General features: G+C 38.1%; 1 protein-coding gene across 1 annotated transcript in view; it reads left to right on the top strand.

Annotated features, from left to right (window-relative positions):
* The window catches only part of EPS15 (epidermal growth factor receptor pathway substrate 15), a 47,021-nt gene that overhangs the window by 2,775 nt on the left and 19,186 nt on the right, over positions 1 to 25,060 (top strand). Inside the window, 12 exon segments of the mRNA XM_054286191.1 lie at positions 4,471 to 4,512; positions 8,323 to 8,412; positions 8,732 to 8,779; positions 9,797 to 9,892; positions 10,296 to 10,361; positions 10,791 to 10,916; positions 11,368 to 11,427; positions 12,190 to 12,384; positions 13,850 to 13,995; positions 14,790 to 14,949; positions 18,260 to 18,345; positions 23,668 to 23,740. Of these exon segments, the coding sequence (XP_054142166.1) occupies positions 4,471 to 4,512; positions 8,323 to 8,412; positions 8,732 to 8,779; positions 9,797 to 9,892; positions 10,296 to 10,361; positions 10,791 to 10,916; positions 11,368 to 11,427; positions 12,190 to 12,384; positions 13,850 to 13,995; positions 14,790 to 14,949; positions 18,260 to 18,345; positions 23,668 to 23,740 (1,188 nt within the window).

Genomic DNA, 25,060 nt, shown 5'->3' with positions numbered 1-25,060 from the left:
GAAACAAGCAAACAACAGCGAGGAGAAGGAACTGACCGATCTCACAGATTGTCATCTGTTGCTGGAAAAGTCAAATTAAGCTATAACCAGTATAAGGGGTTGTATGTTTTGACCTTCCAAGGATGGTTGCTCAGTTTCATAAGGGGAATTTAGGAGAGGAAGAACAAAGAACTAAAGATGTGGAAAATAGGGCAGAGGTATTTCTTGAAAGGTGGGTTAATGTGGACGTTCAGTATCTTCTAGTTGCTCTTGAAAATAGAGCTTGTGGTTTATTCTGAAAAACTGGCTGTGATTGAAGGGGAAGCACTGGAAAGTACTCAGGAGGAAAAGGAAGATAACTTTGTGTTTGTCTTCCTGATGAAATGCTTTTTGTGAGAAATGTGGTAATTGTCTTGAAGTAGTTACGAGCTGCTTCGGTAAACGAGACAAAATCATGTAATACCAATTTGTATCCTAATTAGCTACAAGTCTCATTTTAGACTTTGTGTTGCAGAGTTGAGAATGCTGTGCTGTGTTGTTGAAGGGAAACATGGATATTATACTGAGGCTGAGCTGGATGGATTCCTGTCCCGTGCACACATTGCCAGGATTAAGGTCTTGTTACTGGAATACACAGGATCCAAATACTTGCAGTATGAATGATGCCCTCACACTAATGAACATATTATGTATAATCTAGAGCCAGAGATTTTGAGGTCTCTGGCAAACTTGTGGTGTTTGTTTTTGTTTTTAAAGAAATCAGCAAAATTGTTAAATAAAGATCAGAGTTTGTAATTTTTAGTGAAATGAGGAACCTGTTGTTCCTCTTTCTGTCCTGCAGATGAAGAATCCAGAGTATGCATGTGTATATTTTAACCTGCACACAGAGGGGACTGACTGCTCCTAAAGCAGATAAAACCTAATTTCTTTGGTTGGCATTGCATCCACCATGTCAGAGAGAAGCTGCCTCTTAAAAGGCAGTGCAGCTACCCTTTCATTTTGCACAGGCTTTGTTCAGTACTGATTAGAAGATGGTAGAGATTTTCTGTAGCAATTTGAAAATTAAATGGAACCATTTCTAATTATGCAGTGACAGACATCTCTGCAGAGAGGAGACAGCAGCTCTTGTGCCTGCTTCAGCTGTTCAATGGGAAAGAAAGTGCTCCATTTTTAAGTACTTGGTAGTAATTGTGTAGAAATTAATAGTAAATATTTTCTTTACATTTGCTATTGCTGTAGGAGATATTCCTGGCTATATAATTGAAAGTGGTAGAAAGCTTCACCCTGAAACACTTCAGCTAAGACAATAAAGCAATAGAGGAAAAAGAGAGAAGTTGATTATTATTTTGAAATGGCATTGTAAGGAAACCAGCTTGCCTTGGGCTTACCTCCTTTTTGGCTGGCTAACTACAGGAGGAACATTTAAGGCCAGATTGTGTCTTTTGGAAACTCTTGAAATGAGTCCTAGAGCTTTGTGTTGGGATAGAATGTGGTATTTTGGATTTTCATCAGGACAGAATAGCTTGTTTCTCCCCTGATACCTCATTGGAGTTGGAAGGGGAAATTACTTTTGTTTTTCTCAATGGATAGCTTTTGTTTGTTTGTTTTTAAGCCCTTTTGGAAGGAAGGTCGTGGCTGGATGGGGTGGGCAGACTGGTAATAGTATCTTATTACACCTAAATGGGAATGTGCCAGAGGCATGAAAACATGGAGATTGACTGACAACAGAAGATGAAAAAGACTGGTGTCCCTGAAGGTGTTTTTTATTTCCTAGGTTATCATTCTAAAGTTCATAGGTTTGTATCAAAGGTTGTAATTACTACAACACACATTACCCTTCTGAAGTGATCAACTTTGAAATGGAGCCATAATAATGTCTTTCTATTTTTATACACTGGAATCTGACCTTTTCTCCCTCCCTCATTTTGCATCTAAACCAAGCTGAATTTACTCTGCAAATGGTTGTTCCAAATCCCATAAAAAGAATTTTGCCAGGTAAATTCTAAGGTAGCACTTGGAAAGGTGTTGAACTGTAGTTTTTTTCATATCCCAGAAGAATATCCTAGATTATATTTGCATTTGTTTGTTTATTGTGGGGTAAACTTGGAAGGAAAAACGAGTTTATTACTAGTAAAAGAGTCTGAGAAACTTTTTTACTACTGTTTTTCCATTCACAGGAAATTCCAGTTACTGCAGCCACACTGATATCAAAATGAATATTGGAAGCACTAATGCAGTAAAGAATTATTGGCTCACACTCTTAAGTACTGAATGAAAAGATTATTTGCACTTAGTGTTTCCATTGCAGGACTTGAACATGATGTTTTCTATCCAGGAGTGACAGTGATCAGTTTGGCTGTAATAAGGAGACATTTGGCTGAACAAAGGGTGACATTGGGCAAGAGAGATGATGCACAGGAATCCAGCAGATGCACTGGCCAGCTCTGCTCTGCTTCTCTGCTCACAGCTTTAGTTTTGTGCCTAGACTTTTACTTTCTCATGAAGTAACATCTAGTAAGTCAAATACTTGAGTATTTGGGAGAACTACCCCTGTAGTTGCTGTGCAAAGTGTATCTGGGTAATAAAGCATGTGAGGTTTAGGTAAGAAAATAAAGTGTGCTGTGGAGTGCTGGAAAATGATTGGAAGGTGTTTGTTGTATTGGTGTTGTGGCAGTCTGAGGGCTGGCAAAACTTGAAAATACTGTGTCAGGCTATTTTAAGGGATGTGTAACTGCATGTTTAGTTGATGGCTGAAATAATAAAAGTCTGTGGGTACCAGAGCAAAGTCAGAGCAAGGTTAGGCTATAAAAATGGAGGTATTGCAGTGAATACCAATGATGGTTTCCCAGCATATGTAATTTTTCATGTCTGGCACTGGGAGAGGTATTTCCCACCCACCACCTAGTAATCAAATAAAACCTTACCAGCTGTGTGTCTCTGTTGTTGTCCCCTCTCACCAAATACCAAAAAACCCAAAACAAACCGCAACAACAAAACCAACCAAAAAATACTAAACACAAAACCCAAAGACCAGCTAGAAAATCAGAAGCTGAGTCTCTGGGGCAGTATGCTTGCTGAACAAGCTCTGAATGGAAGCTCTTCCTGTTACTTCTAGCTGTTCTCTATAATTTGTATTTAGGATGTTCTGGTGATGCTGCACACTTTCTGTAATTGCACAAGATCATGCTAAGTAAATTTCTACCAAACATCTTCTCTTAGTAATATTTTCTGATAATCAGCACCTGTAAACATGGAGTACTCAACCAAAAGAGCAGCTGTTGCTGTAGGAAAATGGATGTGGTGTTATTTGTCAACCATGAATACAATCTGTAGTAAAGGTTTTTACAAAGATGTGATTGGCAACATCCATGATGCTCTTGGTTTCCATATTTCCATTTGAACATCTAAATTTTAAATCCAGAGAAGCTGCTTTGTTGGATACTGTTTGTGCAAAGGTCTGCAAATCCTGGGGTTTGACATTATATTCCTCTTAAGGGGGAGAACTCTGATTTTGGATGATATTTGAAGTTATGTGCTCTGGGCTTTTTTTAGTAAGTATTGTGTAATTAGCTTGTATTATGCTCAGCTGTTCCCACAGGGTTTGTGAGGGCAACACACACTGAATTCTGGGGTTATCCTCTGCCTAAATGCCTTTGGTTTGGGCAACATGCACTTCATGAAAGCAGGATCTGATTTTGTACCTGTTACTATACTGGGGAAGAGAGGTAACCCTAACACTTCATTTCTTGGCAGTCTGTTGGGCAAGAGTATTTAGTGAAGCCCAAGAGATTAGGTTTTGCATTGTTTCAGGTCTTAGATTTTTTTTGTGATTCTAAGAATAATTTTAAAATAAAGAAAGGGCCTTTTCCAAAGAAGCTGTTTTATCCTTGTCCACTTAAATTTAGGTGAGCCCTGAAAGTCTGGTAGAGGACAGTGGAATGAAGGCCGAAGTTATCCCCAACAAGGGTTCAAGTTACAAACCCCAAAGTTAGAATATTACTCTATTTTAATGTAGTACTATTGCTGTGGGTTTAGTTTGGAATCCAGGGAGTAATTTGGGTAACTGAAAATTTTACAGACTGGTTGCATATGACACTAAATTCTAAGGAATTACACTGAGGACAGTGAAATAAAATGATATTGCTTTGTACTCTAATATTAGAGAGCAGTTCCTGGCCTGAGTCGTTTCAGGTTTCTGCTTTTGCCCCCAGGCAGTGTTGCCTGAGAGTTCCTGTTTCACACAGCCTCACCTGGTGACCTGGCTGAGGGAAATCTGATCCGGGGTGGTGTCACCGACTGCAAAACAAGAACTCAGTCCTGTAAAAGTTACAGCATGAGGAGCTGTCCTAGTTCCTCGTCATTGCACAGAATAAATCCTTAATGCTTCTTTGCAGACCAGTGGAGTGTATTTTATATCTTTATGTGTCCAGGGAGAGGGAAATTGAAATATGGATCTCCAGGGCTCATTTTTCCTCTGTGTCTCTTTTGCAGCTATCGAGTGCAAATCCTGTGTATGAGAAATTCTATCGACAGGTATGTATATTCTGAGAGGACAGACCTCCTCTGGATTTTAAAGAATTGATATTCTTTTGCTATGGACTCAGCCTGATCAACAGTGTGGAAACAAGAAAAGTTCAAGAAAAATTATAGTGCTTTAAAATGGATTTTTATAGTAGCTAACATGTAGGTCTGAGCTCTATCAGTATAAATTTAATATTGGTTGTAAGATGACCCTTATTTTCTAGGGAACTGCCAGGTGTGTATGACATCCATCAGTTGACTGTTCTAACAGACTGTGAGGTCTTGGGATGGAGTAAATTCTTTTAAAATGCTGTATTGATATGTTCTTAGTTACTTTTTACAAGTGAAGATTAATTTATTGCATTTGTAGCTCAGTTAGCTTCATGTAAGACTTGATTCTCACTCAGAATATCCCCACAGTTAATCACAGGATGTTGTAAGGAGTGAAATTTGGATAGAAGACCCCTGAATGCAAAAAGAATGCCTGTAGTTCTTGCAGCTTCACTCAACAGATGTAAATCTTTTGACTTCATGATGCAAAAATAAAAAATACATATAAATAAAATTTAAGAGTATAAATTTTATTTATCACTTGTCTTCTGTATTTTGACACCAAGATGTCTTCATTCCTATAAATACAACTTTTTTTTAAAAAAGCTGTTTCACTTATTCTGCAACAACAGTATTTTCTGTCATGTGCATAATGTACTTTATTGTACAAATGTATTGTAAAAACTTTCGAGGAAGTTAAACTACTTGGCTGTATAAAACAATTAGAAATAATTTTGTTTTCTAATACACCTGTTGAGTAATTGATGAAAAAAACCAACCAAGTTTTATTTCCTTTGTGCAACTGGTAATGTTCCTCTAAGGTTATGGTGTATATGGCCTCCTTATTTAGGAGCTTCTTCTGTGTGTCAACATCAGAATGAAAACTTACGTGCTGGGGAAGGGACAAGGCCATGATTTCTATCCATGCCCTGTTTTCAGATTGTGCTTAGAAGATTAGTCCCATTATCAAGTGCAAAACCAGCAGCTCAGATGCATCAGCCTGTGATGCCTGAAGTCTGGGCTTGCCATTGTGCTTTAATAAGGGATTTCCTCCACTGCAGGAGAGTGCAAGCAGATTTGAAATTGCTAAACAAGAAGAGAGAGTTTACCTTGATCAAAGTTCAGGTGGCTCCTTGTGGCTGAAGGAGATACTATCACCCTCAGAAAGTTTTCCTTCAGGTGGACAAATCCACCGTGTGTTTATCTCTAGGCATTGGATTAAAAACCTTTGGAGAGTCCCTTATAATAAGATATAAGAAAAGGCTGGGAACTGATTGTTCTGCACATTGTGGTTGCCTGCTCAGTCGTGACTCTGACTGTCAGGTACCACCTTTGCCATCTGCCTGTCTCTTCCTCCTGACTGCATTTGCTCAACCACTGAACTGTGGAGCAAAAACTCAGATAAAGGAACTGAATTGAAGCACAAATGTGGTACTGGTTGCTAAGTCAGTTCTTCCATTTGTTGGAATACCTAGCCTAGTGAAATTAGAGCACTATTTGTTGTCCAGTGGTTTCAGCAGTGAACAGGAACAGGGATTCCTTAAACATGATGTTACTGTTAGTGAAGTGGTGCCAATGGATTTGTTTCCCAGAGGATTATTTTTCTGACTTGCTCAGATGAACTCTTTGCTGCAAGGATTTTTCCTAAAGAGGAGCTTTCAAACGTGTCTGAAGACTTTCAGTTCCACTAGGGAACTTTTCCCTTCCATTCCTCAGATAAGGAGATGTCAGATTTCAGAACAGAAATTCAGAGAGACATTTCCCACTTTGTCTTATGGTGCTGGTGGAGTGTGCTTTTATATGAATAAATTCATCACCTGGAACCGCTCTGATGCTGAGCACACTTCCAGTTCTATCACAAACTTAAAGGAATTCATCTGGCAGAAGGTGTGTTGTGAAATGGGTGTAAATCCTGCCCTTTGTACTTAGAATGAGGTTGGAACCTCAGCCTTTCAGTAGGCACTCTTTTCTTTCAAATAAATATTTTTCTGTTTAACCTTTTATAGACTGACTCAAAGCAGGGTGAGGTTAAAGGATAAACTTAAATACCTGTCATAAAGCACTAGGAAATTACTTATTCACATGATGCAGTGCAGCAGGGAAGCAGTGCTGAGTTCTTGGTGAGTCCTGAGCTGAAGCACTGTAACCTTCTGCCCTAGTCACATCAGATGTATGTTTGTAACTTTTGGTAATTTCTGGTGCTACAAAAGACAGGTTGTAACAAGGGGGTTGTTGGCTGATGCAATGGAAACTGCTCCTTACACATCAGGGGAAAAGCTCTTCCAAGCTGGTGGACAAACACCAGCAATCATCCCAGTGCAATAATCAAACATAACTAACCCCACCCCAGCGCTCAAGACTCAGTAATTTGTAAAGAAATTGAAATCAGCTCTTTAAAAAAATAGTTACTAAGGTTTTGCTAATTAATTGTACAAAAAGAACCAGATCAGTATTGGGTTAAATAAGAATCCTGCTTAAATCCCTTACAGTCACCTTCCTCTGGCTTGGACTTGGGGAACTAAAAAGTAAACACAGCTGATAGTGTGGTGTTCTCTGACTTGTTTGAAGGAATGCTGGGCTGGAGGTTTTCTGAGTGGATGCCAAGATTGCTGTGTTACATGCAAGGTCAACCCCACTATTTAAAAGGGGTTTGATGCTCTGTCCTGGCAGCTTTGTGCCTGTAGATGAACAGCTCTCCCATAACTCAGCCCAACTGCTGGACTGTAGTGTTTGCAACCTTATTGCTCTGACCAGGGCATCCTCAGTTACAGGAAAAGCCTAATTAAAATCACACTGGTTATGTTAAAAACAATAGTTGTTTTCACTTTCATATTAAATTACAATTTGGGGATTTCAGTGTTTTGTTCCCTTTCAGAAATATCTACAGACAACTGGTGCAGCATTCCTTCCAAATGATAAATTCCCCACAGTCTTTCAGGAGCCAGCTCTAATCCCATCTTGGGAAGCTGTTAGCTTTGAGCACCTTGTGTGTGCTGCAGCTGTGAGCTTGGGCAGCTGGTCTTGTGTTCCAAACACAATATTGAATATGGCCTTTGTTTAAACACAAAGCTGTGGGACTGGAAATGGTGCAGTTGTCATCATCATCACCCTACCTGTGGGCTGGAGTAAGGCTGACAGTCTGAATTGACTGAAGATGCACTTAATCCTATTTTCCATACTGTGCCCTTTTTAGAATCCTTTTCTTTAGGCTCTCAAGGACTCTCAGCTTTTCCTCTATTTCCCTTGCCCTTACCATCACCATGTAGGTGATGTAAGTTTTCCTTTTTCTTTTCCCACTTGAAAAAGTTTAGTTTAGATACTGTCTCCACTTGAGAACTTGAATAACTCTCTATTTTAATGATTCTCTATTGATCCAGGGAGAAATGCACACTGATTGGTATGCTGCCAATATCACCAACTTCTTCACTGTGTAAATAAATTTCACTTTAGGGAGTATTTCCCTCTGCTGTGGTGGTAAAGGTACCTTCAAAGCAGAGCTTTCTTTTTCAGACCCTAACAGTAATGAGTGCAGAGCTGGACAATGAAATGTAATCAAACCCTGGAATTCTCTGTTCTTAAAAATCACGTTTTGATGGCATCAAGAAGAAAAGCCTGTGATTAGGAGGGACTAATTAGATAGGTTCAGAAGATAGTCCTCAGAGGGGCTGTTAACTTGAGCATTCTTCTCCTGTAGCTTTTTAGGAGCCTGTGTAAAGAGATGGCATCAATTCAAAAGCCAGTTTGTCATGTGAGGATTTTTTTCTCTCCCAGGTTGATTCTGCTAATGCTGGAAGAGTATTAGCTTCTGATGCAGCTGTTTTCTTGAAAAAGTCTGGATTGACAGATTTGGTACTTGGAAAGGTATTTAATGGCAATTCTTTAATTTATTTAATTATCCTGTCTTCTTGATTCAATTAGTATCCTGTTTAAATTAAAATACTTAGTAGTACTGCAGGATACATGATCTTCCCTAATGTGTTTTCAGTTGTTCTATCCAATAGTTCCAATAGTTTCTATCCAGTCATAGAAATTACTGCAATATTTAAATTTGTCACCACAATTAAGTGCTATCATGAAAGTTAAGACTTGAAATTTCCTCCAAGAGTCCATTATAAATGGAGGGAGGACTTGCCAGCTTCCTCTGAAGTGCTGTGAACCCTTTATTATTTTTATGTTTCAGATTTGGGACCTAGCTGATACAGATGGCAAAGGTATCCTGAACAAACAGGTATGATTATTTATGTGATGCATGACTCTAACCATTACCCAGCCTTGAAACCAGATGAAAGTTGAAATTTTTTGGTTCAGGAAAGCAGTTTTTCTAACAGATTTTTCTAACAGATTTTTTCTAATTTTGGCTGGCTGTGTAATTCCCATTTGAGTGGAAGCTACAATAAATTAAACAGCCTTCAGCTGCCTCATCAGCTTTTCTCCAGGTTGTAAAATGGGCTGATGTGGAGCTGTGCAAAAATTTGCTGGGAAGTAATTTCAGGTTTAATGTACTGCATTTACAAAGAAGGTGACTTTTTCCTCATAATCTTGTAGGAAACAATGCAGAAATTAAAATTCTTGTAAAATCCTAAAAATTCTTATTACTTTAATTTTGGTGGATTTGACATTGGTACATTCTGTTTGGAGTTGTCCTTCCCAAGCTGTGGCAATGAGCAGTGTGGGGAAAAAATTTACATCTCACTGGTGCTACCACAAGTTCTAATGTGTGTTGCTGTTTGGTTTGAAATATAAATAACAGTCCCTGGAGAGGAAACTGCTTCTTCCCATGGTAGGAAGAGGAGGAGGTTGTAATATCTACCAAACAGTTTTGGGGTTTTTTGGGCTTCTTTTGGTTCATTTTTCTGGTTTTTTTCTGCTCCCTTAACCATCTGTGGGATCAGCTCAGTTCCTCCAACACAAACAGCTGCAATTACACTTCAGATTTTCACTATTCTGTAGAAGAACTGAGTGCTGAGAATTGACTACACTGGCCAGAAATTTACTAAATTCTTGGAAAATTAATTGCGAACTTTTTCTTACAGAAGGATTCCAGCATTTGCTGGCTGCTGCTTTCTGTCCCCCTTTGAAGCCATGTGCAATTTATCATCTATATAGTAATACTAGAAAAGCTCTTAATTATTCTGAAATTGTACTACACTTTAAAATTATATTTTAATATATAATAAATATTTTAATATTTAATGTATATTTTCATTTTGTAAACTCTTCATAATTTCTTTTCTCTTCCCTGTAGGAATTTTTTGTGGCTCTGAGACTTGTAGCCTGTGCACAGAATGGATTGGATGTTTCCCTGAGTAGTCTTAATTTGCCTGTTCCTCCACCAAGATTTGTAAGATTTCATTTTTAACTGAACATATTATTAAGAACTACTTTAAAGTGAAAAATTAGGAAGGTTTGATGTAAATACCAAACACTTCAGAGGGTGATGTTGTAGGGCAATGGGGCCCTACAATAGGGAAAAAATCAAGGAGCATGGAATAGGCTGCTACATGTTCTAGTGGGGATTTGAATATAAAATTGTGTATAATTTGAAGATATGTGGTATTTGTTCTGTTAGTGTTGTCCTTAATGGAATAAACATTTTAAATTTCTTGCTCTAAATTTTGGTATGAATGACTAAAATGCAGTTCTGGCTTTGAGAAGCAGCTTCTCAAATAAGGGAGTGGTTTTGCAAAGTCAGAATCACATCTCTTTTAATGTGTCTGCTGTTTTTTGATCTTGTTTTTCCTTAGACTGATACTAGTAGTCCTTTGCTACTCAGTGGAACAGCATCAAGTGATCTGCCATGGGCTGTAAAGGTAAACTAAATATTAGCTGTTACCTAGAAATGTTATCTGGTTTGCAGGAAAACCTGTCTTTCTTAGAAAAATCCAATGCTGCATTTCTAAAGTTTGATAGTTACCATTCCTGTCAAATTTATAATTGGGCTAATAGACCTAATTTAATAAGAACACTTGACTCTTGGGAAATCTCTTCATGTTTAGAAATTTAAAATAAAGAAAAAAAAGATTGTTACATGAAGTCATGAAAATAATTGAAGAAGAAATCTCACAGGGTTTTGATGAGTCTCTGACTTAAAAATAGTATCTTTTTGATGTTTTCTTATAAGCATCAGGAAGTGCAATGTGTCTTTATTAAAAAAAGTTAACACTTTTGAAGGAACTTCTGCTTCTTATGCTCTGAATGTGACTGCTTGTATAAGTAATATTTTTCTTCTGCCCCTGCAGCTGGAAGACAAGGTCAAGTATGATTCTATTTTTGACAGCCTAAATCCAGTGAATGGACTGTTGTCAGGGGATAAGGTGAAACCTGTGCTCCTCAACTCAAAACTGCCAGTGGATATCTTAGGACGAGTAAGAATATCTTTCTTCTTAATTGTCAGTTCCCAGCTAATACCTGTGCTGCACTCAGCAATACCTGCTTTTCAAATGGAAGAGTTGTAGTCCTGAGCCTAACTTTTATATTAGATTTTATGGAGTGTGACTTTTGAACAGAAAAATAAAATTTCTTTTGCTATTTGGATAGATCACCTCCAGCTGCAGTTCATCAGTTCTGTGTACTCTTTAACACTTGGGTCAGGCTGGGTGCCTCAACTTAAGAGTCTCTGGGTGTCTCCAACTTAAGAATCTCTCTGCTTTTGTGTGGTTTATGTGAATTTACATTGTTCACTGCAAACTAACGCTGTTAATAGAACTGGAGCTATGGTCGAGGGAGGCTGTTCTCGTGTTTGTTTTTAATGAGGTTTTAAGTAGTAAAGTGCTGCAGTTGAGTCAGAGATCCCTATATTCTGCTTTTTCTTGGTAGGTGTGGGAATTGAGTGATATTGACCGTGATGGAATGTTGGATCGAGATGAGTTTGCAGTTGTAAGTATCTTCTGCCTCTTGGGATTTTTAAAGCCTGATTGCAGGGTTTAAAATAGATGCCCTGTGTATTAATTTCTGACTGTGTGGTTCATGTATTTTCTTTATTCAGAGTCCTTAACCAAATTTTAGTGCTGTTTAATGTTTCTGTCAGTTTGTTGAATGTGTCTCAGTACACAGCATAACTTTCTTTGTGGGTTAGATGAGCCATTAAAAACTTACACCTGAGATCTGCTGTCCCATGAGACACTTGAGTGTTTGCACTGAGTTTTACCTTAACCTTCAGTATTTATAGAGCTTGAATGCCTCAAGGTATCCTTGAGGAAAGTTTGTAGTAAGTTAGAATTTTAACACTATTAAAGCCAGGACTGATGAAATAATGTAAGAAGTGTTAAATTAGAGATGGCCACAAGAAAAGAATTAAATGCTAAGTGGAGCAATTTCTGGGAAAATGGAGATAAATTAAAGTGTTTGAAGTCTTCTCTCAAATAAAATTCCACAAGTACTGGCACAAGCTTGGATGATTATTTTAATGTTCTAAAAGATACTGAACTTCACTTGCTAAGCACTGATTCTCAAAAGAAAGTGGTAATGAAGAACACAATTTAGAAGGCAATGAGCTGCATCAATTGAGAGGCTTGTGAAGGGGAAACATAATGAAAAAATGCTACAAAGCTATTTTTTAATTAATTCTTTAGTCTCTTTATATATGTATATATATTTCTAATATATTTACATCCACACACCTTTTTTTTCCTTGTTCAGGCCATGTTTTTGGTATACTGTGCTTTGGAGAAAGAACCAGTGCCAATGTCCTTGCCTGCAGCTTTGGTGCCACCATCCAAGAGAAAACCTCTCAGTGTTCCAGGAGCAATGCCATTAATACCATCTTCAACCAAAGAGTCTCATCAGTCCTTGCCACCTGTGGGCATTTTAGCTGCCAAAACACCATTAACACAGGTACAGCTCTGAAGTTACTGGGGATTAGAAGGTTTCTGCTCTTAGCTCTGTGCTTCAGAGACTGCCTGTATGAAGAGACTTGATACAAGTTTTTAGTTTTCTTCTTGCCCTGTTGGTTGGTTTTAGGAGGCTGATGGGAAGAGCAGATGGAGAGGTGTAAAATTTACCCTGTTTTACTTTTCCTATATGTCTTCAGATATAAACAATTGGATAAAAAATATTGTTTAGTACAGATTTTGAAGATATTTTTAGAACAAATCGTTTGAAGCTCAAAAAAAAAAAGTGGCCTAGGTACACATCTGCAGAGCACAAGTTTTCTGGATGAGGACTGATAGGAATGTGGACACATTCTTAAAACAGATTGTGTCAGTCATGTATGTGTGTGCATGTGTGCCATTTGGAGAAGACATGAATTAAAATGGAATAGATAAATGCAAGCAATGGGAAAAGAAAACAAAAGATGCAGCACAGCCACCTATATGCAGGAAATTTGATTTTTGTTCTGAATGTGATTATTAGGCAACTTGATGCCTCTTACCCTCCCCAGATATCTTATTTACTCCTCATCATTTTAGAGTCTAGAAGTTGGGAAATGTCTTTCCAAGTAGCTTATATATAACTTGTTATATTCAAAATAAGAAAAAGCATTGATAAGGGTATTTAAGGTAAGAACTGTGGTACTTAATGCATCAGGTGCAGCTTGGACATTTGGGTGCCCTTATTTGAGTAATCAGTAAGAAACTGGCATCTAAAGTTTGTAGGTGACAAGGCTTTAACCTGGTAATTTCCTTGCCTGGAGGGTAAGTCTTGCTGTATGTATTACAAAGCAGTGCCATTCTGGGTGAGTTTGTGTACAGCACCATTTGGGAGGCATCTGTTAATTGTCTGTGTGAAATTAATTAGCATCCATACATGCACTTGAAGCTGTTCTCACTCTTACCAGACATCTTTATATTAGCTGAATGTTGTGAAAGATTGCTCAAGTAACAGAAGTGGCTCTAATTCCCATCTTTACCTTGTTCAGATGTGAATTTTTCAGTTTAGAATGTGCTCAGCTATTGACAACCTGGGCTTGAGCAGCTCTCCAGTCCCTCCAGCTAAAGCTTCTCAGCATTGTAAAGGGGAATAAAATTGATAGAGCCAGACAGTCAGCAGGGCTGTGACTGAGCACAGGGATGAGGGAGGAGATTCAGCCTCCAAGGAATGCCTTGGTTGGGGGGCAGAGCAGCACCAAGCAGCCTGGCTGCTTTCCTGAGGGAAAAGCTTCTACTTTTCAGTTGCTTGAGGATCTCTGCATGTCTGTTTAGGAGGATAAAACTGGTTCATGAACTAGGCACCTGTATCACTTTTTAAAAATCTGTGCTGTAGTCCTTGAATTATGTAAGTCTGAACTGAAAACAGAACTTGTCTGTATCTTAGTGTTGTGGTTTTTGGTTTTTTCCCTTCCATCCTCACCCCCCTTCAGTGGGTTGTGTCGCCTGCAGACAAAATTAAGTACGATGAGATCTTTGTGAAAACTGACAAGGACATGGATGGATTTGTGTCAGGTGTGGAAGCCAGAGAACTGTTCCTGAAAACAGGACTGCCTTCTGCTCTCCTTGCACATATCTGGTAGGTTTTTTCCCTGTGACAGCTGTGTAGATGATGGCATAGTTCTCACTTCTTGCTATGCTGGCATTTCTGAAAGTGACATTTCTGGATATAATAGCATGGCCTTTGTATAACCAGTGATAACTTACTTGCTTCTGCTCTGGGACAGAAATGGGTGGAAATCAGGTTTATGTCTGAGCACAGATTGTTACAAATGCTTCACTTCAGCTATCCCTGTGTATTTAAGACATCACATCATCACAGGTATCTGATCACTGATTCTACTCATGTACTGGGAAAGGAAAATGTTTCTATAAAATTGTTAGCATGCAAGATTTATGTCCCATCTCATTCTACAATGTCTTTCCTTACAGCTATGCATTTATTTGGCATTATTCATTACAGAAATGCCTTCATTACACTCAGTGCTTTTTAATTCTTTCTGTGCTATGAGCTGTTGCCAGGCATACTGATAGGAGCAACTTTTTTTTCCCCCAAGTTATGGTTAACACAACTGCTAAATTAGGAAAATCAGGAAAATAGAAATAAACTTGTATTGGTTCTGAAGGTGTTGCTAGTGACCTACAGCCCTGATTGTGCTTTTCACCAGAGCACAGCTGTGGGCCCCAACATGCAAAGTGAAAGTGGCTGTGTGTGTTTGAGTGACATTTCCTCTGTCTCTAGTTTTGCTTTAGAAGAGATACACCCTATACACCCTAGCAATTTTCACATTTGTAAATGACAGCAACTACACTACATGAGGCTGTACTTGGAGAAATGGGGATTTTTAAAATTTCATGTGCATCTCTGTGCAGGGCTCTCTGTGACACCAAGGACTGCGGGAAGCTTTCAAAGGAACAGTTTGCTTTGGCTTTCCATTTAATTAATCAGAAGTTAACAAAGGGCGTTGATCCTCCTCAGGCTCTGACTCCAGAGATGATTCCACCTTCAGACAGGGGTGTCAGTTTACAGAAGGTAAGGATGGGTTTGGCATTTTTGGTGTACATCCCAAACAAATAATGTTAATTTCAAGGGCTACGCAAGAAGCAACCTCAGTGCTGGCATACCTTAAATTTATCATAGTATCAGGAAGTAAACAAATCTTAGGTGCAAAGAATTGACAAAAAACTTCCATCCATATTTCAAAATGAAGCTGCCATTTATTACACATGCCAACCAAGCAGAGAGATCTTATGTTGGAAAAGCATCATTTTCTCTTTTGAAAGAATAATCCTTCTGCTGCTATTTACAAGAAATTTGAGTTTCCATCTAAAGTGATATGCACAAGTTCACTGCTTTTCTCCTAATATGTTCAGTTACCTTTTTTACATCAATCTTTTTAATAAAAAGTTTGGAAACAATGTGAACTAAAATTTAGAGTTATTTAAAATTTTAAAAGTAAATGGTACCCCACTTTATACCTCACAGATAGCTTAGATATCTCCATAGACTGTTGGTTGCCATCTGTCTTAATCCAGCAGCTAGCTGTACCCCAGCAGTTCAATTTGTAGCTATCAGAATGGTAGAGGTCATAACAGATTTTACATGTTTTACACATCATGAAGTCTGATGTGAGTTATCTTTTCTTGGTTGTGCAATACATTGACCTAATTCTGCAACTTTCTTAAACAGAATGAAAAATTCACACCTGGAAAAATGAAACTCAAAATTTGGCACTGCTTTTTGAGTTTCTGTAACTGGTACCTAATTTGTTTTTACATTCTGTTTTTAAAAAGTAATTGCTTTATTTGCAACTCTACTAATCTTTTTTGTATGTTTGCTTTCCTTTCTATGTCTCTTTTCTAGTTTGGACTGTTTTTTCCATTCTGCACCACTCTGCTTTTCATCCTTATTATTCTGTCAGTTTGTTAACTCTGCTTTCTCAAGGTTAGAGAAACTTTGCTTTTCTAATATTTACTGTCTGTTGGTTTAATAATGAGCATCCTTCTAAGGCTCTCACACAGTCATGAATGAGCTCAGCACTTCTCTCAGGTGTCAAGTTCTGCTCAGGTTCTGCCGATTTCCAGAGTTGTTCATCCAGAGTAACCCCAGGGTTCTCCCTTGAGCCCAGACCTCTGGGGCTGCTTAAACTGAAAACAGAAAATCCTGTGTTTTCCTGGTGAAATTGCAGGGAAAGTGGTGACAGGATTAATACCCACAGATTCACTGAAGATAGCACAGAAAATTGAGCGATTAGAAAGCATTAGATGTTGGTTGCTGCTGTTCTGTGCATGTAAATTGATTTTGTAAAACTCTCAAAGACATCAGTGTGATTTTTATTTCATTACTGACTTAAGTGATGAGTGAGAATATTGTGTAAGAAGGTAAGTTAGCTTTCAATTAGCTCTATAAATCCTGAACAAGAGGGTTTTTTACTAAATTGAGCTGAACCTTCAGCTCATTTTGAGCCTTTTCAAAAGAGGTGTTGCCTTGTTGATATGAAAGAACTTTTTTTTGTCCAAGATTATTGTTCAATATTTGTTCTCAGAGGCTTGAGTCAGTAGTAACAGACAGGCTTTTTGCTGAGATAGGTTTTCTTGATGTGGTGTACATGGTAAAAAAATACCCCAAACTCCATATTAGGCTTCATTTTCTGAGCTGACCCATACAAAGGTGATAGCAGAAATATCAGTAAGTAAAATGGTATTTCATTGTGGTTTAAAACCTGTTGCTGTGTTTCCTGACCCAGAACTATTTGTAGTCACCACTTGCATGACAAGCCATAAAAATGAAACTTTTTTGTAAGGTCCTCTCAAAGAATTTTGATGGGAATTTCCTTTTACTGCAACTTTGAGTTAAAAACTGGAGGTGCTGTTTTGCATGCATGTTGCAATGTAGTAATGGCAGCCTGTGGTTCTAACTTGTCCTTGTCAACATGTGTATTGAAGCTAAAAAATGTTGGCTTTTATGTTCCTGCCCCCCACCAGTTCTCCTGAACAATTGAAAATAAGATTGAACTACTTTTTCCTCAAGTTTGCTGCTGGCATTAGTGTGCAGAATTTCTTTAACTGGTGAAAGAAGGAGGTCTGGAAAAAAATTTTGTTGCAGCTAATATTTCCATGTGTTCTTTCTATCCTTGTCATAGGAGAAGTAAAAACCCCCATTGGAATTCCATGATCAACTCTGCAAAACTCCTGAGTAATTCCTGTAGAGCAGGATTCAGCATCATTGCTAGTTTGCCTATTTGAGAAGCTGTACACTGACCAGTTTAAGAACAGCTGTGTAGTTGGTTCTTTGGTTGTTTTTTTTGTGGTTTTGGTTTTTTTTTTTTTTAATTCCCAGTTCATACCATTTGTGCTAGTAAAATGTGCATGAGTATTCTGTAGCTCTGCTGAATAACACTCTCAGCCAGTGTGCTCCCAGGTTAGGTGTTCATAGCTCTTGGTTTTTTTCTTCCCCAGAGTATCAGTTTGAGCAAGTGCATAGTTAACATAGTATCTTGCTTTATCTGTAGAGAAACTTAAGCATTGAAGAACTTTTGATTTTGGGGGTATCACTTGCCTTTTAAAATTATATGTATGTGCTTGTCCTCAGAGTGTTGTGTTTGTCCTGGATGACTTTATTCAAGACCTGAAGGAATGGATGTATTTATAGGAGGTAGCTACAGTGGCTGTTGCTTTGTAAGCATGTTCATGTTGTGACAAGGCACAGAAGAATAATTACAGCATTTGTAATTTCTGTCTTCAGCATTTGTTCTCTATCCATTTATGTGTACTTCTTTTGAAACAAATAATTTGTATTACAGTCATTGTCTTACAAAGACATTAAGTAAATGGGAACTCATGGGTGTGAGTTACACTGTGACTTTGTATTATCAAAGTTTCATTGAGTACTCTGGAGGTTCCTGTCAAACAAGCTCAGTATCCCTTAAATCCTTGCAAGTCAGTGTCTACTCTGCAACCTGAGGATCACCAACGTGAAGAAATAGAAAAGTAGTAAGAATGAATGCAGGAAAACCACCTAAATATTTGTAACATGAGACTTATTTTAGAAGAGGATTCTATGTTTTTTTGTATGATTAGGTTAGTCCTGTGCTTTTGTGGGAGGTGTCTTCAAGGAGACAAACTCTCTTTGAATTGAGCTGTCTCCATGCTTTGGCTGTGTGTTGTGTTCTGCTCATACAGCATCTGTACTCTTTTGGGGTTTCTAAGATTGAAGGTTTGAAATGCAATGCTACCAGCAGTTGTTACAAGAGGACAGCTCATGTTGCCACAAAAAGTAAAATGTGTGTAGTAGTTGAATGGCATAAGCTCCAGACTAACAGTGTTTATTTTTTATCTTTCAGAGTACTCAAGGACCGAATTCTGTAGCAGATTTTTCTGCAATTAAGGAACTTGATACATTAAACAATGAAATTGTGGACCTGCAGAGGTATGTAAGGGAGGAATAGCCAGAGTTGCCTTGGATTCAGCTGTGCTATTTACTGTTTTTTAAAGAACAATTGAGTGCAGAAGAGAAAAGCAGGTGGTAGTGCTGTGCTGAGTAAAGGGTCAGCATGTCTGTAGTTCTGTGTGACACTGCTGCTCTCTGTTCACTCACATGAGTGCACTCAGTGACAGCAGGACTGGGAAGGGTCTCTCCCTTGTGCCCTCAGGTTGTGTTTCACAGAGCTGTGGGTCAGCAACCTGACATGGCAATATTCTCCATTGTTCATCTTTATTGGCAGATGTGAGTGGAGCAAATCTTTAGGACGCTGGAACCATGTATAAATGTTCTTTTATTTGTAGAGGGCATTCCAAGGACTTGTTTTTGGTGGCAGTAAGGAAGTGAGATGGAAAAGATCAGTAAGAATGCAGGATAGGGAGTGGGAAGATGACTGTGCATGGACCTCTGCTAGGGTTTTGATGGGGGGTACAGATGGGGATGCTGCTCTTGTGTAATAAAATAAACTGCTGGACTGAGAAAAATTGTTTTGATGTCTGCAGACTCTTGGATTCCATTAATTATTTCTAAGGTAATTAAGATGACTTCAAGTGACTAAGAAAATTAAATTCATATATTTTCTATAGTCTTGGTAATGCTCTTGAGGCAGCAAGTATTTTTCTTCAGTGTTTTTCTTGTTACTATCATAAATCCACTGAAAATTCTATTAAGAACAGTAAATTTTCCTAATTTTTAAGTGCGGGTGCTTTGTCATGATGAAATCTGCCTCTCTAATTCATGTCACTTGTGGGAATGATTTAACTTGGCAGTGTGTCAGAGCACAATCTGTTTCCTAAATGCATAAATATTTTTTTCATTTCACTTGCTTATTCTCTCTTATTACTTCCACTGCCTCCATGCTTGTCTCTTCCCTGCCTCCACTGTTCTTCAGGTTATATTAATTCCATTTTTGGACACTCACATTTATTAACCTGAAATAGGATTTGCAACTGTGTATATTTACTGTTGGTATTTTAGAAGGAAATAAATTGTTGGCTGACACAGATTTTTAGATGAAGTTGGTTTTCAGTAGGTGGGCTTGCAGCCTAACATGCAAGCCAGACTGTGTCTGGTTTTCTTTCCTTACTCTGAGGTATGAAGGAACCTGAAAAAGTCACTACTTCCATTCCTTGAGGGGCAAATATACATTGACAATTATTTTAAATTTAATGATACTTGATTGTTGAAGATAGGGTAGAGGCAACTCTTCGTGTGTATTTGTTTTTAGAAGGGGGAAATTTACTTTGATATGATTCAGAGGTTCAGAACAAAATGGGATTAACAATGTGCTTCAATCTTTGGTGAATTCACATTTCTATTACAACTGGTGAAGTACACTGTCAGACTTGATAGTTGTCATATAAAAATGTAATTCAAACTGAAGTTCTTTTTGTTCATTATTAAGCAGAAAGATTGTTCAGCTGTTGGACTCAATATATAAGAAATCCAGTCTCTGATTCCATTAAGAAGTGTCCAAGAGCTGCATTTTTGAGACCCAGTAATAGAATTTTAATCTGTTTTTGAAGTGCACTTCAAAAACAAACCACAAAAAAGAAAAAAAAGACAGGAGAGGAAATGGCCAAACAAATGACAATGTGTGCAGAACAGCTTTTGGAGAGACTGAGCAAGGAATGCAGAGGTGATGTCTTTGTGGCTTAGCAGTTTGTGTGGGAAAAAGATCTGGTGGCCAATAGCTTTGTTAATGTCAATTTGATAAATACAGTGTCAGGAAGGTGGAGGTTGAGGGTCAGATGAAGAATAAAGTGCAGAACACTTCTTAGGGAGGACAATACCCTCTGGTTGGGGAATTATTTGCCTCTGGACATTGTGGAACCTGCAGCATTTTGAGCCTGTTAGCACTGCTGTCTCTAAATTCTGTTTCAGTTGCACTGTATCTTTAGAAAGCTACTCGAAGCTTTTCTTGATCAACATGGTGAGAGGTTGGACCATTCTTTTTCAAGCCATAAAACCTTTTTCTTCCCCAACAAACCCAGCTTTGCTTTCTTGCTTTCAAAGTTAGTGATGGCCCACAAATTCATGGAATTTCTTCAAGCTTTACTGACACTCCATTCCTCTCTAAGCAGAGAAGTGGTTGAGCTTTACTTGGGATATCTCACCAGAGATTTTGTCTTCACATATGCTGAATAGCACCATTTAAATTTTCTTGTAGTATAAATCAGGTTAAAAGCACCATAAAGCTGGTGAGTTGATCTCTCAATAGCAATGAAAAAGCAAAACGTCCTCCAGAAAAACAGGACAATCTCTGCCTGCCATACACTTGCATCAAACTTTTGTTTCAAATTTCAGAGATCTACATCACCTTAGCTAAAAAACTTTAATGTAGGATAGATAATTTCTTCTCAGCCTCTAGTTTGGAAGAAACTGAGCTGTTGCAGCAGAAGAGGTTGTGAGTAACAAGTGTTAGAAGAAACAAGGCAAACCCTTGGCATTTTTTCCAGCATTGCCAAACTGAAGTATTTCTACATTAGGAATTCCCACAGCTACAGATATATGTGAAAATAAGAAATATTGGGCAACTATGAGTGTAGATAATACTACCAGCTCTGTGAGTAGTCATCATCTTATTATGGGAAAGAACTATGATTTCTTTGCTTTTGTATCTAAGGTGATTCAGCCTGGCCAGGGTTGAATGTTTGGCTTGGACACCTCTGCTGACACAGGGACTTTGCATTCTCAGCTATGACAGATATTTGCAATGTGCTGGCTCCTATTTATAAATGACTCCATTCACAAATTAGTATTAAATTTAGGGTTTTGGTAAATCATGAAGCATCTGGATGGGAGAAACCATCAATTACTCATTGCTTTTAATTTATTTGATATGAGGTTCTCCCAAGCTGACTGCTATTAAAATGCATAGGGAAATTGTATTGCTTTCAGAAATTGGCTTGAATTGGTTACAAGTGTCCTTTGTTGGCAAGACCACAGTTCTTTTGGAGTTGCTTTTTGGATGTAGTGAGAGACTTGGTGATCCAGGAAATCTGTCATATCCGACAAATCAATTTTGTTCCTTGTTTTTGGTTCTTTCAGTTGCTGAACATTCCTAAAGGGGCATAGCAGTTAGCTTGTAAAAGAAATGAAGGTATTCAGAAGAATTAATGAATTAAGTAGTTCTGTGTTGTCTTTTCTTTGAAACAAAGAGGCATTTCTGGGGGGAGGATGGGATGTGTTATGTGCAGACTATATGCACTCAGATTGTTTTCCTTTGCCTGAGACTGCTGCCTAAGCTTTTCTTGTTCTGCCTGACAATACTTCTTTCACTTGATTCTTTCCAATTCATTGTTTGTGCTCTGATTTGGCTCATGGAAGTGCCAGTGGGTGGGTGTTGTATCCTGTTGCTTAGTCCAGATTGCAAGGATTTAGGTACCTGGCTTGTGTTGAAATACAAAGGAAGTGATCTGCATCTCTGACAGTCTCAGGCACATCTGTGTCAGTAATGTAGAAATGCTGTATATTAACCAAACACACCTGCTTGCAGTTCTATTTCTTGCTCATTTTTCCCACCCCAGCAGGAAAAATAACAAGTATTTATTTTTCTACTCTTTTTTATCATCAATCAGGAAGAATATATATGAATGTTGGCTGTGTTTGATGGGTGTTTGAGGGCTTGAAGGTATTTTTCAGCCTGATTTGTACATGGATCTGTAGAAGTGCTTTATTGAGACCTTTGTTCATGGGAAGTTATGGAAGCCAAAGCAACAGAGCTTGTTTCAAGCCTGTGTTGCAATGCTTTAAATATCTAAGTACAACTATGCTACAGATATTATTGAGCTAGAGGAGTGTGCTGTAGCTTTGATTGAAAAGGTAAAGATTTTTTTTTAGAATTTCCATTTTCTGATTAATGGAAAGTGATGAAATTTATGAAATTTATTTTATGAATTTTATGAAAGTATGATCCTTTATTTTGAAGGATCACACTTAACAGAATAAATAGCCTTGAGATTCAAAGTTCTTCTTTCCACGTCTTTCCTTTTCCTTCCATTTAAATTTCCCCTTTGGGCATAATCAGGAAGTTCCTCTTTAATCAGATAATGAGAAAAATAATAGCAGAGTATAATGTATAGTAATTATTTGTCAGAGCAAATACTCATTTAAGATCCAATATCTGGGTTCTTTGTATTTTCCACTGTGTGTGGTTTAGCAGTAAAGTAAAACTTTCTCAGCTTGAGTAAAGAGCTTAGAGTAGACCTGCTTTACTTCAAGACAGAAATGCTTTCTTCTGTATTAAATTAGAGTAAACTAATAAATAGTTTTAGATTGATTAACAATCTGCTGCAATTAAAATATGAAGTTTTGTAATGTCAGTTTTTACCAGTAATACAATCTAATAGCTTTTCACTGTGGTATTTCATTTAGAAATGTTAGGTTTATTGTTCAAATTCTAACTTCAGTGTGTGTGTTGGTTTATTAACAGAGTCTTTATGAAAGCAAATATCTACAGAAGATTGTGTAAAAACTGTAATGCTTAATGTTTTCCTGCATCTATGGAAGGAGAAAAGATTCCATATGCTGTCTAGAGAGAAACACTCATGATTTTTTAATAACAGTAACACCTCTCAGTTATATGGGTTTGTTCCCTTCCTTAAAGCTATTGTTGTGTCTGACTGATGAGAATTTATTGATGATAATTCCCCTGTCATCAGCAGTCACTTAAACTTGAATAATGTCTGTAGAGGCAGCCTTGATATGACACAGCAAATCACTCTGTGTGGAGTGTCTGAGCAGATCGTGATTCCAGCAAACCAAGCCAACCTCCCTGCTCCTGCCTGAGCCTCCCAACAAACAGATCCAAAATCTGACAGGCCAAGGGCATCCATGGGCTCTGCTGGCCTGTGGCAGTGTTCCCTGGCTGCTGGGAGCACGGGCATGGCTGTGTTTGCAGGGGTTAATAGATGGAATCTGATGCAATCCCTCCCACTTTTCCTAGCAGTTTTCATTAGACAAGTGCTCCATAGCAACAGTGAGATCACTGGAGACAGTATTTCATTGATTTCTGCCGCCCGCCCCCTTCCATTTTTGAGCCATTCTTATCACTGGAGTGCAGTTGGTGGAAAGACAGGGGGGTTTATGCAGAACACTTCTGTGGGCTTCTGTCTTGTAAATAATTTGGAAAGCAGAAATCCCTCACATCTTTTTTGTTTCATGTTTCACTATGTATTTAAAGAGAGATACAGGCTTAGGGGGCTGGATAACGGTGCCTGCTGTAGCTGATGTTCTTAAGTATTCTTGCATTGTTTGCTGGTCTTCCAGGGAAAAGAATAATGTAGAGCAAGATCTGAAGGAGAAAGAAGATGCCATCAAGCAGAGGACAAGTGAGGTCCAGGTAAATAAACCACCAAATTTTTGTTCAGACATCTGATATTGCACCATGTGCTGTTTTAATGACAGTGAGATTACTGAGTCTTTAGATCATGTCACTTATCCAGTAAAAAGAAAAAAAATTGGTAGCTAAGAAAAATAATGTACTTTGAAGTGTATTTTCTATATAATTTTGGGTTTGTGTGGGTGTGTATATTTATGTAAATGTGCTAGCTCCTATAGGATATATAGCATGCATGGAGTTTTAAATGAAAAATATTACAAAATACTAGATTTTTCTTTCTTTTTTTTTAAGCAAGATTATCTACTGTGTAATTAAAACTAAAGAGGACACTGTAGCAGTGTAAATTAATTAATAAACTTAAGTGGCTGAATTAAAAGGGCTTGTGTATCAGGCTGCTTCTTAAGAGGCACAGTAATTACCAGCTAGGGAGAAATGTTGCCTCAAATTAATTTTGCCTAATATAAGTTAATTTTCTAAAGGATCTGTTGATTTTTATTTGAAAGGATGATATTGAATTTCTTGAATATCTGAAAATCTAAATTTGCAAGTGTTTTGCAGATGTTAAAATTATGCAGTCAGCATCAGTGTTTAGAGTGCTGACAGACTAGCCAAGCTCTGAATTAAATATTGCAAAGCAATATTTCTGTTAAATTCTCAGTTGCTGTTTAAAAACAAAATCTTCAATGTGATATCTGACCATTTATATTTATTTCTAAAATTATTTTAAGATTCTATCATTTTCCATAATCTTTACTTAAGAGCAAATAATGTGTGATTTCAGCATTTCAGTTTTGGTGGGGCTGAAAAGGAGCTAATGCGTTAGAAGAGTTGTGAATTTTGTGCAGGGTTATTTAATATCCTTGGAGTGGGGATGATAATTACCAGTGTGACCTTTGAGGAGATGATGAGATGCTGGCCTGTTGGTCGTGCTGGCAGCAGCTCCAGCAGCTGCAGGAATGCGTGTGGAAGTTGCCCATGCCTGAGCTCCACGGTCATTCCCCTCCCCACCCTGCAGATTTCCCTTTCCCTTTCCCACTGTTCACACCATTCTCAGGGCTATTCCTGGCTGTGCACACAGGATTATTTTGTTGGTGTCTTGTGGGATCTCTGTTGGCTCATGTGAGGGTTGATTTCTCTGGTGCCTTTGCACAAAAGGTTTGTAAGCTTGATAAAAACCTTACCTTGAATGTTCTGGTGTCATCCATGTGTGTTTGACAGGCAGCAGCATCACAGAATCCCCTGAGTCTCTGCATCCTGAGCAGTGCTGCTGGGAGCAGCTGTCTCAGGTCTTTAACCTGTTAGTGGTCACACAAGCTATTT

Source organism: Melozone crissalis, unplaced genomic scaffold (genome assembly GCF_028551555.1).
Source record: "Melozone crissalis strain CALT ecotype California unplaced genomic scaffold, PUWL_Pcris_2 ptg000045l_1, whole genome shotgun sequence".
Lineage (NCBI taxonomy): Eukaryota > Metazoa > Chordata > Aves > Passeriformes > Passerellidae > Melozone > Melozone crissalis.
Note: the sequence above shows the minus strand (reverse complement) of the source record. Positions and strands in the feature narration are given on the sequence as shown.